This window comes from Pantherophis guttatus, chromosome 1, assembly GCF_059756535.1.
Source record: "Pantherophis guttatus breed Tessera chromosome 1, ASM5975653v1, whole genome shotgun sequence".
Taxonomy (NCBI): domain Eukaryota; kingdom Metazoa; phylum Chordata; class Lepidosauria; order Squamata; family Colubridae; genus Pantherophis; species Pantherophis guttatus.
Genome location: NC_142063.1, coordinates 114,670,676 through 114,685,669, shown reverse-complemented (window position 1 = coordinate 114,685,669; position 14,994 = coordinate 114,670,676). Strand labels below are relative to the sequence as shown.

Here is a 14,994-nt window from a genome sequence, read left to right as displayed (position 1 = left end):
CCGGAGGAGTCCCTCTCTGTGAGAGCATACCGGCTGGTGAGAGGCCATTTGCGGCAGCAGGCAGTCCCGTAAATAACCAGGCCCTAAGCCATGGAGCGCTCTAAAGGTGGTAACCAAAACCTTGAAGCGCACCCGGGAGCCAGTGCAGCTCACGCAGGAGAGGTGTTAAATGGGAGCGCCACTTTGCTCCCATAACCACCCGCGCGGCCGCACTCTGCGCCAGTTGGAGCCTCTGGGTGCTCCTCAAGGGGAGCCCCATGTAGAGAGCGTTACAGTAGTCCAGGCGGGAAGTGATGAGGGCATGAGTGACTGTGTTTAAGGAGTCCCGATCCAGAAAGGGACGCAACTGGCGAATCAGGCAGACCTGATGGAAAATCCTCCCAGTCACGGCTGTCAAGTGCTCTTCTAAAGACAGCCGTGAATCCAGGAGGACGCCCAAGTTGCGAGCCCCCTCCGTGGGGGCCAGCGATTCGCCCCCAATAGTCAGCGATGGTGTCAACTGACTATATCGGGACATCGGAAACCACAGCCACTCAGTCTTGGACAGGTTGAGCCTGAGCCTGTTCCTTCCCATCCAGATCCACATGGCCTCCAGGCACCGGGACATCACTTCAAGGGCATCGTTGGGGTGGTCCAGGATGGAGATGTACAGCTGAGTATCGTCAGCGTACTGGCGGTACTTCACCCCGAAACCATGGATGATCTCACCCAGCGGCTTTACATAAATATTGAACAGAAGGGGCGAGAGGACTGACCCTTGTGGCACCCCACATATGAGGCGCCTCATGTACGTAGGCTGTTGTATTTTAACTTCCTCCCTAGGGTTTTTTTTTCCCCCTCTTTTGAATGGTCTGTAATGTAAACTTCAAAGTTCAACCCTGAGCTAAATATATTCTCTTCTGTTAGAGATTTTTCTTGCAATTTGATACCTTCTTTAACCCGGTACCTTATGTGATTGCCCAATTTGCCTATGCTTTGAGCAATAATATGTTAATTATTACATTTGGTTAATAATATTAATATTAACAACAATAATAAACACTGCCCTTGGCTACAGATATGGAAATCCATTTCTGCCAAGTACAGATGTGGTCAGGACTGTCCCAAAGAATGCTGGAATAAAGCTTTTGTTTTGATATCTTCTGCAAGATCATTCCTCAACCTGTTGTCCAAAAAGATCTCTGGCGAATGCAGATCTATTAGATATCCATACCATAGTGTAATTAATTAAGCAGATAAGAAGTAGAGAACCAGTGACAAAATACAAACCAGAACCCCAGATAACATGGACAACATTAAGAGATGCTGGGAAATGATCAGCAATTACCTGAAGGATTCAAGATTACTTCCTTCTGTGATAATGCTAATCCACAACTGGTTTTAAGGGTATAATAATGTTATAGATAAATTGAGATTCAAGTTTGAGATGTAACCATTTTCTTCATGACCTTTCTTAAAGCCTGCTTGATATCTTTATTCCTCAGGGTGTAGATCAAGGGGTTCAGGAGGGGAGTGACAAAGGTGTATATAAGAGCCAGTTTCCTATCCTCATCTTCTGAAGTGCTGGACTTGGGACGCAGATACACAAGGCTGCAGACTCCGTATTGTAGGATCACAACTGTCAAGTGGGAGGAGCAGGTGGAGAAGGCCTGGTGCCGTCCAGATGTGGACTTAATCCGGAGAATGGCAGCCACAATATAAACATATGAGATGCATATCAGAAGAAAGGGAATTGTTAAAACCAGGATGCCAACAATGTATAGCACAGTTTGGTGAATTTGCGTGTCAGCACATGCCAGCTGAAGCACAGGTGGTACATCGCATAGGAAATGATTGATCTTGGGTTGGTAACCACAAAAAGGCAAGTTGAAAATCAAGATGGTTAGCTGCAGACACAGCACTATGGCAAGAATCAGGGAGCCAATCACCAGCCACATGCATACGTGCCAGGTCATGATGAGGGTATAGCGAAGTGGGTGGCAGATGGCTATGTAGCGATCATACGCCATGACAGCCAACATAAAACAGTCAGTGCTGCCTAGTGATGTAAAGAAGAACATCTGGATGGCACAGTTCACCAATGGGATTGTTCTGTGGAAATCAGAAATGCTAGCAAGCATCTGAGGTACTACCACAGTGGTATAACACATTTCCAGACAAGAGAGGCTGGCCAGGAAGAAATACATGGGGGTATGCAGGGAACGGACAGTGCAGATAACCCAAAGGACAGAGCAGTTACCAAAAATGATTGTGAGGTAGAGCAAAAGAAAGAAAGTGAAAATAAGATGTTGTATCTCAGGAACAGTGGAGAATGCCTGGAAGAGGAACTCGTAGGCAATGGATTGATTATCCCAGTTTGTAATTGTCAGATACATCTCAACTATCACTATAAAAAAGAAAACAGAAAAAAGAAAAAAGAAAAAAGAAAAAGAAAAAAACGGTTAAATAATTATGTACAGTATATTTACATAAATTTCAGAGTCAAAAACGTGTGGACTGTATGATATTGAGGTCTGATACATGAAATCTCAATGGTTAATCCTAGTTTTTTTTCATTTTCCTTCATCTCACAATTACGCTCTACCCAAGCAAATTCTAACATTTCCAGGATATTATTTTAGATGTATTACGATATCAATTGTCCAAAACTGACCAAGTAGAAACAAAAGCCAATATTTACAGAACTTGGGTTATCAATGGGATACAAGCATCTCATCCTTCTCCCTACTACATCAGGAGAGGGCAACCTTTGAAAGCAAGGAACCACATAAAAGGCAAGAGATGAGTCCAGGTCCCACAGAAGATTGAGATTAGACTTTGGTTTAAATTCAGTTGCGTGAGTTTCCCATCTCCCAATAGAACATGGAGAGGAATATATCTTCAGCTGCTCTGATGTAAGAAGGCTAAAACTTATGAAAACAAGGGGTGGAAGAGTTGAAGTGTAGGCTGAATATAACACTACTTTGATTGAGATTATTTAATAAAACAGCTGGCATTCCTGTACCTGCATAGCATTTCTTTTCACAGCCCTTTACAGTTCTTATGATTCAGCTCTCGTAAGACTTACCTCCATCAAAGAACCAGGTTCTATGATGTTCTTAGTGTAATACTTGCTTGTCTTCCCAAAAAAATTGCTTTCTCACTTCCAGCTTCCAGCTTTCACCCATTGCAGTATTGCCCACTTTAAACCTGTGAGCAAGGAAACAAAGTGGGGAAGTTGAGAAGGCAGCCCTCTGCATAAATATTTGGAGTGTGGGAAAAGGCCCAGAATGCCAAGTGCAAATAGCAGGGCAACACATTAGTAGCATTCTTCTGGAACCAACAACATTCATGAATTAAGTCATTATATAACAACAGCTGGTTTTAGGGGTGGAAAGGGAAATTGCTGGGGAATGTATAATGGAATGGATTGGCCTTAAGGCCACAGTTTTATTCACTCTTTTTGAAAGACAGTTTCACTGAATAGAGAGAGTTATTTTTCTTACAAAACTTTAGGGTTAGAATATGAACAAATATAGAAGTCTACTATGATTTTCTATCTCTGTCAATAAATTGATTTACTTTATCTGTTATCTGCTATTCTTTGAATAAGCCTTCAGGCTACCTTCATATTTAACAGTGCTTATACAGCACAAAAATAAAGTCTCCTTTGAATAGAGCTGAGGTCCAGGTAATTTCATGGACAGATCCAGGTCATTTTCTCAGCAAGGGAGTAAAAGTGGTTTGCCACAGTCTTCTGGATGTTTATAACTTTCTAGTTGAGCCTTGATTCTGATTAGTGGAATCCCATTATAGTACTAATCAGTCTTAGCCCTGCTTAGCTTCCCAAACCAGATAGGTCAAAAGCAAAAAGCACGATGATAGAATACAGACCTAACTTACGTGTACAATACAGTTTTCAGGAGTTTATAGATATTATAGATTTAAATCTTTCAACATCTGCCAATTTTTGTGTTTCAAATAAAATTAGTTTTAAGTGCTGTGAGAGATCTAAAATTGTAACTATTGTTTTTTAAAAAATATACCTTTATTGTTGGTTTCTATTGTTCAAGTTTCAGGGAAAAATGAAAAGTCTGATAGAGGAAAAAATGGCTGAATGAACAGAAATGCAAAGCTGAAAAATATTTATAAGGAAAGGTATACCATTGCATTTACTGAAAAGGGAGTAATTCCTGAATTAAAACAATTTCCACCCCATCACTCTGAAAGACTAGACAGCATCCATTGTCATATTCTCAGCTAATCTTTGCAGCTTTCTCCTTTTAAAGGTAAATTATTTGATGTAAAAATAATATTGTTTCTAGGCAAATACAGTCTTTAAGTTGTCCCACATATACAGTATTCCTAGATCACTGTGCTCTTGTAAACAAATAGCTACAGAAACTGATTATATCATCCATTCCAATTCTCCCTTTCTGACTGTTACAACTGATTTGAACACTGCCCAGAATGTCTTCAATAATCCCAACTATGATCTTGAATTGGTACATTTTCATTTGTATTCTGCAATCCAAGACCAAAATTGTGAAAAGTGTTCTGAATGTCAGCAAAATCAATCCTGATTTGGGGAAGAAACACATTTAATCAACTGTCATCTGTTAAAATCTTCCTATTTTTGCTCACTGCCCACTGCAAACCCAATGCAGGAGAAGGAATAAAAAGGGAATGAAAATGAGGCAAAAGAAAACACCACCACCACCTACATCTCTAAATAAAGCTTTAAAAAATATCTGGCTGAAATCCACAGGAGTGCCTAACAGTCCAGTCAACCCCCCCCGCCCCCCCGCCCCCCCCAAAAAAACCAGACAAAGGATCTAGCTAAACTCACCAATGAACTCTTACCTTGTAAAATGCCTCTGATCCAGGATTACAAAACAAAAGAGGGGGCATCTCTTCTTCTTAGTAAGGTTTCCGTCTCAAAAGATGAAAGGGGAATGAAATGTTATCAAATGTCTATGAACAGGTTGGTGAGTTTTCTAGCTGAATTATCTGTTAGTTCCTTTCTGGGATGAATCCAGTTTACAGTATTTGTTAGATTGAATATAGCCAGGTTCCTCCCAATTCACTGAATCAATACAGGAATGCAAGCAAAGGTAGCCACTTAACTCAGCTATCTTTTCTCCAGCCAATCAGGGCAGTCTTTATCTTCTTTGCACGGTATTATACCCAGGAGACATGTCAAGTATTTAATATTTAAAAACAAAAACAATTCTCCTTAGGAATCCTAGTGTCATAAAGTTTTTAAAAAGTAATTAAAACTTCAGAGGCCAAAAACTTGCAATAAATTCATTTCAGCATTCTGTGTAGAAAGTTTTGGCCAAACTGTGGCCACATCAGCTGGCAGGATCCACCTAACACTTTCAAAAACCTTGAATGCTCTAAAATCGTGATGGCGCACCTATGGCACGCACGCCAGAGGTGGCACGCAGAGTCCTCTCTGTGGGCATATGGGCTGTTGCCAGCTGCTCTTCCGGTTTCTGCTGCGGGCATGTGCACTGGCAGCTGGTCTTCGTGTGTGCCGGAGTGCTGGAAATCCGAAAACCAGCTGACTGGCACATGCATACGCACTGGCCAGCTTATCTTCGGGTTTCTGGACTCCAGCGTGTGTGCATTCCAGTTTTGACAATCGGTGCCAAAAAGGTTTGCTATCACTGCTCTGGAAGCTAATGCATTATGTTCAAAATTAGCTTTGCAAAGCATTATAAAGAACTTCATTGATCATTCATATCATTTCTGAACAATCATTTGTTCCTGGGGATGCTCTTCTCTCTCCTCCACCTTATTTATGATTATATTAAGTAATAGTCAGGAACTGCTACTGCCACATTGCAGATGCATTGAAAATGCATGTGGATATTTAGTGTGTTTATAAATAGCTTCAAGTCCTATTCATAGAAAAAGGTCTATTCAAGTGATGGCAAACCTTTTTGGCAGTGAGGGGCCAAACCAGAATGCTGCATGCGTGACAGAGAGCTGGAAACCAGAATACCAGCTGGCCGGTGCACATGTGTCTGCTGACCAGCTGGTTTTTGGATTTCCGGTGCTCCGGCATGCGCAAAGACCAGCTGGCTGGCACTCTTGCAGGCGCCAGAAACCTAAAGACCAGGTGGCCAGTGTGCACACAAAGACCAGCTGTCCGGCATGCTTGCGGGTGCCGGAAACCAGAGGAGCAGCTGGTGATGGCGAGCGTGCCCAGAGAGAGGACTCTGCGTGCCACCTCTGGCACATGTGCCATAGGTTCGCCATCACGGGTCTATTATATTCTGTTTGTTCTGTTCTATTCTATTCTAAATATTCTAGCTTTTCTACTGCTTTAGCCACTATGTTTCAGGCAACTATGCTTTCTAGTTTCTACTTTTAAATACTTTGGGGTTTAAAGAATTCCACTTAGTCCCTTTCACACTTTTTAATGTGAATAGGAAAACACATTGAACAGGTGTCAGGTGACATTGGTTTATAGGTCCAACTATTTTAATCTATGAATTATAGTTTGTGTTCAAAGATGATATGCAAATTAGGCAATGATCATTTATTCAACAAACCATAGTTAAAGATCCAATTTCTTATAATGGTTAGGGCATTATAGACTCAGAACCTCCAGACTAAAAATCTGGAGACTGTGAGTTTTAGTCTTGCTTTAGACATAAAGCCAGCTGAGCAACTCTGTGCCAGTCCATCTCTCTCAGCTCTACAAAACAGGCAGTGGCAAGTCATTTTTGAAAACATCGCCAAAGAAACTGCAGGGACTTGTCCAGGTATTTGCCAGGAGTCAAAACAGACTTGAAGATATTAATTTCCATTTTTTAAAAAAAGTTAAAATACAGCATAATGTGAGAACACTGGATTCTGTATAAATGAAATGAGTTCATTCCCTGGTTGCAGTGGTGGGTTCCTCCCGGTTCGGCCCGGTTCGGCCGAGCCAGTAGCGGTGACGATATGACATCACCAAACCAGTTCTCTTTGTTATTTTTATTTTATAGGGGGGGGGGAATGCAAATTATGTGTATTCAATATTTCAGCAACGTCTTGAATAATTCCATTATACATTTTGTGTCTACTCTGTTTTTATTAGGATATGTGGTGACTGATACTGCTTTTATCTTTAGTTTTACATTTCTTCTGTGGTTACACAGGTCATTGCATCTCTTTTTCGACCTTTTTATTCCTAGTTTTCTTGTCTGGTTCAATGTTTGCTGTTAAGGCCAACCCTAGTGAGAACTTATGTAAGACAAGTGCAATCTATTATTTAGGAAATTCTCATGGTATGCAAGATATGTGTTGGCAGAGGAGGCATGCTGAGGATCCTGTCAATCCAATTATTCCAGTTGGAGGGGTCCAGGAGGAAGGTCTTCTCTGCTGTTCCTCCTGCCTTCCGGATGTCAGGTTACCCCCAATCTTCCTATCCTTTTGTAAGGGGATAAAGACAAGGCTCTGCCATTTGTCTTGGGGCCCCAGTGGGGGAACAGCACCAGGGATTAAAATGCTACTGGTTCGGACCAGTTCAGGCGAATCGGTAGTAAAAAATGCTACCGGTTTGGGTGAACAGGTATTTCTGACTGCAATATATTAAGTCTGCTGAAGTAGGAAGTAACATTCTGTTCATTGATTGGTTAAAGTAACGTTCTGTTCGTTGATTGGTTAAGCCGCCTGACAGCTGGCTAGATAAGAGCTGTCAGGCAGAGTTCCAAGCAGTTTCAGTTATAGCTGTGGCAGTTAGCACAGCTGTTGTTAATAAATGGTTAATTACATGATCTTCACATTGTCCATCATCATTGATCAAGCCAATACATTTCACTGACGATCAGCTGGGTGATGATCAGCTGTGACGCGCGATTTATATTAGTTAGAAATTTGGATTTCCTGCTTTCTAGCTAATCTAAATCACGTGGCACAGCAGATCCCCCCCCCCACTATCTACTTACCTTTGCAGACTCAGAAGGCTTCAAAATGTTCCTTTTTTAGCACTGCGTGGGAACGCCTCTTGCATGTATGCACCTCAGGTGTACATGCTAGCTCAGTGCGCGCTTGGTAGCAAACTCACATAACCGGTAGCAGACTTCAGAGGATTTCACCCCTGAATAGCACGTGAAGGTGGTTGATTGAGTAACAACAGATCCCACCTCTTCCCACTCTTCCCCCACCCTCCCCATATTTCCATAGGTATTAATGTTTGATTTTAATTTATTTATGGTTTAGTTGTATATGTATAAATATATTTTTATGAGTGTAAGCCACTGAGAGTTACCTTATGCTGAGATGAGTGGCCAATACAAAGAGCCTTGGTGGCACAGCAGACTAAAGTGCTGTTAAATAGCACCAGCTGCCTGCAATTACTGCAAGTTCAAATCTCACCAGGCTCAAGGTTGACTCAGCCTTCCATCCTTCTGAGGTAGGTAAAATGAGGACCCGGATTGTGGGGGCAATAAGCTGACTTTATATAAAAAAGAACACCGCTTGTGGGGGCGTGAAAGCCCTACTAAGCAGGTATAAAGAAAAGTATGAAGGCTATTGCTTAACGCATTGTAAGCTGCCCTGGGTCTCCGGAGAAGGGCGGCATATAAATCGATCCAATAAATAAACAATAAATAAATAAATACATTTTATAAATAAATAAATATGACAAGGCTGAGGGAGGGGTCAAGTGTGTCATCAGTTTGTAACCCCATCATGCCCATGAGAGATCCAGCCCAGAAATCCAGCCCTCCTTGAATTCCTTTGATTCTTATCTACTGCCAAGTTGCCTCGATCCTTGTAGTGATCTAACATGGATTAAACTTGTACTCATTTGAACAACTTTGGTTCCTGATTTCTTGCATCTGACATGGCAGTGTGGAAAGAGATGGCACAACTTTGCAATTCATGTCCTTAAAGACTTAAATTTTATTTTTAAAATGTAAATATTTGAATAACAATCAATATACTGTGAATTAATTGAAGAAATTTATCAAGTATTTTTCTCTTGGGTAAAGCAGGAATTGAGATTAATCTCACTACAATCAGGAAGTGAATGTGATAGAGTCAGAAGAACAAACTGCTTCAGTTCAAATTCCAGTAAAATTTTTCTGCAAGAAATCCAATATTCCTATAAAGCCATACCTTTATAAAGACACATGAAATTCCAGATTAACTTGTAACCTCTCAGCTTTTAACTCTTCCATTTTTAATTTGACATTATAGTACCGGTAAAAAGAATGGAAGACAAAATTAGTGCAATTTGAACCATGTATGTCTTATACTGTAGTCTTCAACTGAACTGAAAGAGGCAGAGTATTTGCCAACATTTGGTGCCATAGGCAAAACATAAAATCAGTTCCCTCTACCCAAATCCCAAAATAAATATACTTTACATTTTAAAATTGTAGATTACTTTTTGTGGAGTTTTTGATGCTCTCTGAACTTAGTAGTTTGCTGTATACATTATCTTATCCAGCTAGATAATATGATCAGTGCAAGCGAGTATGGTATTAGCTTCATCTTTATACGCAGTAGCTTGCTCTGCCAGATTTGGTGGAGTGTAGTTTCCTCCTTGGTGTTGCATAATCAGAGCATTGTTTTTAGCCTGATTGTTTGCAAGGGATGGAAACTAATCCAGACCACCCCAACGATGCCCTTGAAGTGATGTCCCAGTGCCTGGAGGCCGTACGGGCCTGGATGGGGAGAAACAGGCTCTGACTCAACCCCTCCAAGACCGAGTGGCTGTGGCTTCCAGCGTCCCGATATAGCCAGCTGATGCCATCGCTGGCTATTGGGGGCGAATCACTCGCCCCCACGGAGAGGGCTCGTAACTTGGGCGTCTTCCTGGACGCACGGCTGTCTTTAGAAGATCATTTGACAGCCGTGGCCAGGGGGGCTTTTTATCAGGTTCGCCTGATACACCAGCTGCGCCTCTTTCTAGATCGGGACTCTCTACGCACAGTCACTCAGGCACTAGTCACTTCCCGCCTGGACTACTGCAACGCTCTCTACATGGGGCTCCCCCTGGGGTGCACCCGGAGGCTCCAGCTGGTCCAGAACGCGGCTGCACGGCGGATTATGGGGGCGACGAGGCGCTCCCATGTGACACCTCTCCTGCGCAAGCTGCACTGGCTCCCGGTGGTCTTCCAGGTGCGCTTCAAGGTGTTGGTGACCACCTTTAAAGCACTCCATGGCTTAGGGCCGGGGTACTTATGAGACCGCCTTCTGCCACCAATAGCCTCCCACCAGCCAGTACACTCGCACAGAGTGTGCCTCCTCAGGGTGCCGTCCGCCAGACAATGTCGACTGGCGACCCCCAGGGGGAGAGCCTTCTCTGTGACAGCGCCCACCCTCTGGAACAACCTCCCCCCAGAGTTACGTACAATAACAGACCTCCGGATTTTTCGTCGGGCCCTGAAAACCAATTTATTTCAACTAGCTGGGCTGGCTTGAGTTAAATTTTAAATTGATTTTAAATTGGGTTGTTTTAATTTACGGCCAAAATATTTAATTATTTTAATACTGTTTTTTAAATTTTGTATGCTCTGTTTTTACTTTGGCTGTTCACCGCCCTGAGTCCTATTTGGAGAAGGGCGGTATAGAAATGGAAACAAATAAATAAATAAATAATCAAGGAGAGAACCAACCTAGAACTAAGGAGAAATTTCCTGACAGTTAGAACAATTAAACAGTGGAACAACTTGTCTCTAAAAGTTGTGGGTGCTCCAACACCAGAGGTTTTTAAGAAGAGATCGGACAACTATTTGTCTGAAATGTTATAAGGTTTCCTACTTGAGCAGGGGGTTGGAAGACCTCCAAGGTCCCTTCCAACTCTGTTATTCTATTTGGTGCTGATCCCTGCTTATCTGAATGTGGATTGCTGTAGTCTTTTTAGGTTTTTTTTAATTACCTCTTTTGAATGGTATGAAATCTAATCAGGGATCAACCCAGGGGTGGATTCTACTTACCTTTACTACTGGTTCGCAACGGGGCCTCACGTGTGTGCTCTTCTGTGCACGCGCACGGTCTTCTGCGCAAGCGCAGAAACTTCTGCGCATGTGCAGAAGTGTTTTGATGATGTCAGGATCAGTGGGCGGAGCCTCCCGCCAGTTTTACTACCAGTTATATAGAACTGGTATGAACCGGGGGCAACCCACCACCGGATCCACCAAAGGATCCCACCAAAATTGGCAGGAGAAAGTAGTACATAGGAACAAGGAGTAAACTTCACATTCATTCACACTGATGATGTTACCTTCTTGGGTAAGGAAATGCCTGTAAGCAAACAACCAAGCTCACAAAGTACCAGAACTGCACAGATCAACCACAAGCTATGGATATTGTCTTCTATTGGAGACTTTATTTTTCTTGAAGTTTGATAGCCCACTTAACTAGTCACCAAAGGTGATTGCCTGATTTGCCTATATAGACATACCACTGTACGATACAGATATGGAAGTTCATTTCTGCCAGGTGCCAAATTAAATTATGAGGTGTCCTAAAGGATGCTGGAATAAGGCTTTTGTTTTGGTCTTTTCTGAAAGATCATCCCACAACCTGAAGTCCATTATTAAAAGATCTCAGGCTGACTGAGGTCAATTATAGAATCATTAAGCAGATAAGGAGTTGATAACCTGTGACAAAATGCAACTCAGAACCCCAAATAACATGGGCAGTGTTAAGAGATGCTGGGAGATGGGACCATTTTTTTCAACATTTTTCATATTCCTTGATTAGAATATTGTTTTCTGCCTGATTGTTTATCTGGTGCTGATCTCTGCTTATCTCAATGTGGGCTGTTGTATTTTCATTTCCTCCCTAAGTTTTGTGGGTTTTTTGCTCTTTTGAATGGTCTGTAATGTAAACTTCACAGTTCATCCCTGAGCTAAATATATTCTCTTCTGTTGGAGATTTTTCTTGTAATTTGATACCTTCTTTAACCCAGTACCTTATGTGATTGCCTAATTTGCCTATGCTTTGAGCAATATGTTAATTATTAAATTTGGTTAATAATATTAATATTAACAACAATAATAAACACTGCCCTTGGCTACAGATATGGAAGTTCATTTCTGCCAAGTACAGATGGGGTCAGGACTGTCCCAAAAAATGCTGGAATAAAGCTTTTGTTTGTAGATCATTCCTCAATCTGATATCCATTATAAAAAGATCTCTGGCGAATGCAGATCTATTAGATATCCATACCATAGTGTAATTAATTAAGCAGATAAGAAGTAGAGAACCAGTGACAAAATACAAACCAGAACCCCAGATAACATGGACAACATTAAGAGATGCTGGGAAATGATCAGCAATTACCTGAAGGATTCAAGATTACTTCCTTCTGTGATAATGCTAATCCACAACAGGTTTTGAGGTTGTAATAATGTTAGATGAATTGAGACTCAAGTCTGAGATGTAACCATTTTCTTCATGACCTTCCTTAAAGCCTGCTTGATATCTTTGTTCCTCAGGGTGTAGATCAAAGGGTTCAGGAGAGGAGTGACAAAGGTATATATAAGAGCCAGTTTCCGATCCTCATCTTCTGAAGTGGTGGACTTGGGACGCAGATACACAAGGCTGCAGACTCCGTATTGTAGGAGCACAACTGTCAGGTGGGAGGAGCAGGTGGAGAAGGCCTGGTGCCGTCCAGATGTAGACTTAATCCGGAGAATGGCAGCCACAATATAGACATACGAGATGCATATTAGAAGAAAGGGAACTGTTAAAACCATGATGCCAACACCATATAGTGCAGTTTGGTGGAGATGGGTATCGGCACATGCCAGCTTTAGCACAGGTGGTACGTCACATAGGAAATGATTGATCTTGGGTTTGTAACCACAGAAAGGCAAGCTAAAAATCAAGATGGTTAGCTGCAGACATAGCGCTATGGAAAGAATCAGGGAGCCAATCACCAGCCACATGCATACTTGCCAGGTCATGATGAGGGTATAGCGAAGTGGGTGGCAGATGGCTATGTAGCGATCATACGCCATGACAGCCAACATAAAACAATCAGTGCCTCCTAGTGTTGTAAAGAAGAACATCTGGATGGCACAGTTCACTAATGGGATTGTTCTGTGGAAATCAGAAATGCTAGCAAGCATCTGAGGTACTACCACAGTGGTATAACACATTTCCAGGCAAGAGAGGCTGGCCAGAAAGAAATACATTGGGGTATGCAGGGAACGGACAGTGCAGATAACCCAAAGGACAGAGCAGTTACCAAAAATGATTGTGAGGTAGAGCAAAAGAAAGAAAGTGAAAATAAGATGTTGTATCTCAGGAACAGTGGAGAATGCTTGGAAGATGAACTCATGGGCCATGGATTGATTATCCCAGTTTGTAATTGTCAGATACATCTCATCTATCATACTAAAGAAAAAACAAGAATGAAAACCAGTTAAATAGTAATATGTATTTTTAAATGTTTCAAAAGCCAGGTCCTATGGACTGTATGATACTCAGATCTGATACATGAAATCTCAGTGCTTAATCCTGGACTTTTCACTTCTCTTCATCTCCTATATTAGGCTGTACTCAAGCAAATTCCAACACACCTGGAATATTATTTTTAGATGATTACAATGTCAATGGATTTTTCATGGACACATCCAGGAATTTTTTTTCAGCAAGGGAGTAAAAGTGGTTTGCCACTATCTTCTGGTTGTTTATAATTTCCTAGTTGCGCCTTGATTCTGTTTAGTGGAATCACATCCAAGTATTAATCATGCTTAGCTCTGCTTACATTTTTCAGCAGTCATATATGCCAAAATCAAAAAGCACAGTTATAGAATAGAGACCTAGCTTCTATGTACAATACAGTTTACAGGTATTACAGATTTAAACTACCCATCTATGCTGCCAGCTTTTGTGTTTTGAGTAGAATTAATTTTAAGATCTGTGAGAAATCTAAAAATTTATGAAAGTTTTAATGTAGGATTCTACTATTTGTGTTTCAGGGAAAAATAAAAAAATCTGGTGTAAGAAGAAGTGATTGGATGAACAGAAATGTGAAGCTGAATAATATTTTCAAGGAATAGAATAGCATTATATTTTCTGAAAAATTTCTGAAATAAAACAATTTCCACCCCATTGGCATATTCTCAGTTAATCTTTGCATTTCTACTTTAAAAGGTAAATTATTTATATAAAAATGGTATTGCTTCTAAATAGATATAATCTGTACGTTTCCAATATGAATTGCTAGGTCACAGTATTCTCGTAAACCTATAGCTAAACTGATTATATTATCCATTCCCCTTCTGCCTTTCTGACTGTTACAACAGATTTTAGCAGTGCTCAGAATGTCTTCAATATACACACTATGGTCTTGAACTGCTACTCGTTCATTGTCATTAAGAATGTAATCCAACACCATTATTTTGAAAAAAGTTCTGACTGTCAGCAGAATCAGTTCTGATTTTAGGAAGAAAAACATTTAATCAACAGCCAACTCTTAAAACCTTCCTATTTTTGCTCACTGCCGGCTACAGAATAATGCTGGAGATGAAATAAAAAGGAATGAAAATGAGTTAAAAGCAAAACTCCTGCATCTTTGAATGAAGCTGGAAAATCTCTGGCTGAAACCTAGGGAGCTGCTAGACATTCAGAGTCCACTCAACTCTCCCAGAAACAGACAAGGGATCCAGCAAAGCTAAATAACATCGTCTTCTTACCTTGTAAGAAGCCTCTGATCCATGACTAGAAAAACAAAGGGGAATTCTCTTTTTCTTGGTGATCTTTTCTGTCTCAAAAGATGAAAGGTCAATGAAATTTAATCAAATGTCCATGAACAGATTGAAAAGTGATTTCTGGCACAGCTTTCTAGGTGAGTTATCTGTGAGTCCTTTTCTAGGATGAGTCCAGGTTACTTGCTAGATTGAATATAGTTGTCAGGTCCTTCTCAATTCACTGAATCAGAAATGGAAGGCAAGCAAAGGTAGACATCTATTCATAGCCACTATCTTTTCTCCAGCCAATCAATGTAGTCTTTGCCTTGTTGCAAGATATTATCCCCAGTAGACATGCCTAGTA

At 41.2% G+C, this 14,994-nt stretch overlaps 2 protein-coding genes across 3 annotated transcripts; both read right to left on the bottom strand.

Annotated features, from left to right (window-relative positions):
• Positions 1 to 839: 839 nt before the first annotated feature.
• LOC117667107 (olfactory receptor 10Q1-like) lies at positions 840 to 4,991 on the bottom strand. Of its 2 annotated transcripts, none has more exons than XM_087891546.1 (3): positions 4,843 to 4,991; positions 3,068 to 3,189; positions 840 to 2,386 (listed from the first exon to the last, which is right to left on the bottom strand). In XM_087891546.1, exon 3 carries the CDS (start codon positions 2,373 to 2,375, stop codon positions 1,416 to 1,418), a length of 960 nt encoding a protein of 319 aa, XP_087747672.1. In that variant the 5' UTR covers positions 2,376 to 2,386; positions 3,068 to 3,189; positions 4,843 to 4,991; the 3' UTR covers positions 840 to 1,415. The 2 variants fall into 2 exon arrangements, with proteins under 2 accessions (XP_087747672.1, XP_087747676.1); XM_087891550.1 differs by having other exon boundaries at positions 840 to 2,380.
• A 6,584-nt stretch (positions 4,992 to 11,575) lies between these two features.
• LOC117667194 (olfactory receptor 10Q1-like) lies at positions 11,576 to 14,059 on the bottom strand. Its single transcript, XM_060687258.2, has 2 exons — positions 14,037 to 14,059; positions 11,576 to 13,293 (listed from the first exon to the last, which is right to left on the bottom strand). The coding sequence occupies exons 1-2, from the start codon at positions 14,057 to 14,059 to the stop codon at positions 12,360 to 12,362; spliced, it is 957 nt and encodes a 318-aa protein (XP_060543241.2). The 3' UTR covers positions 11,576 to 12,359.
• Positions 14,060 to 14,994: the final 935 nt, after the last annotated feature.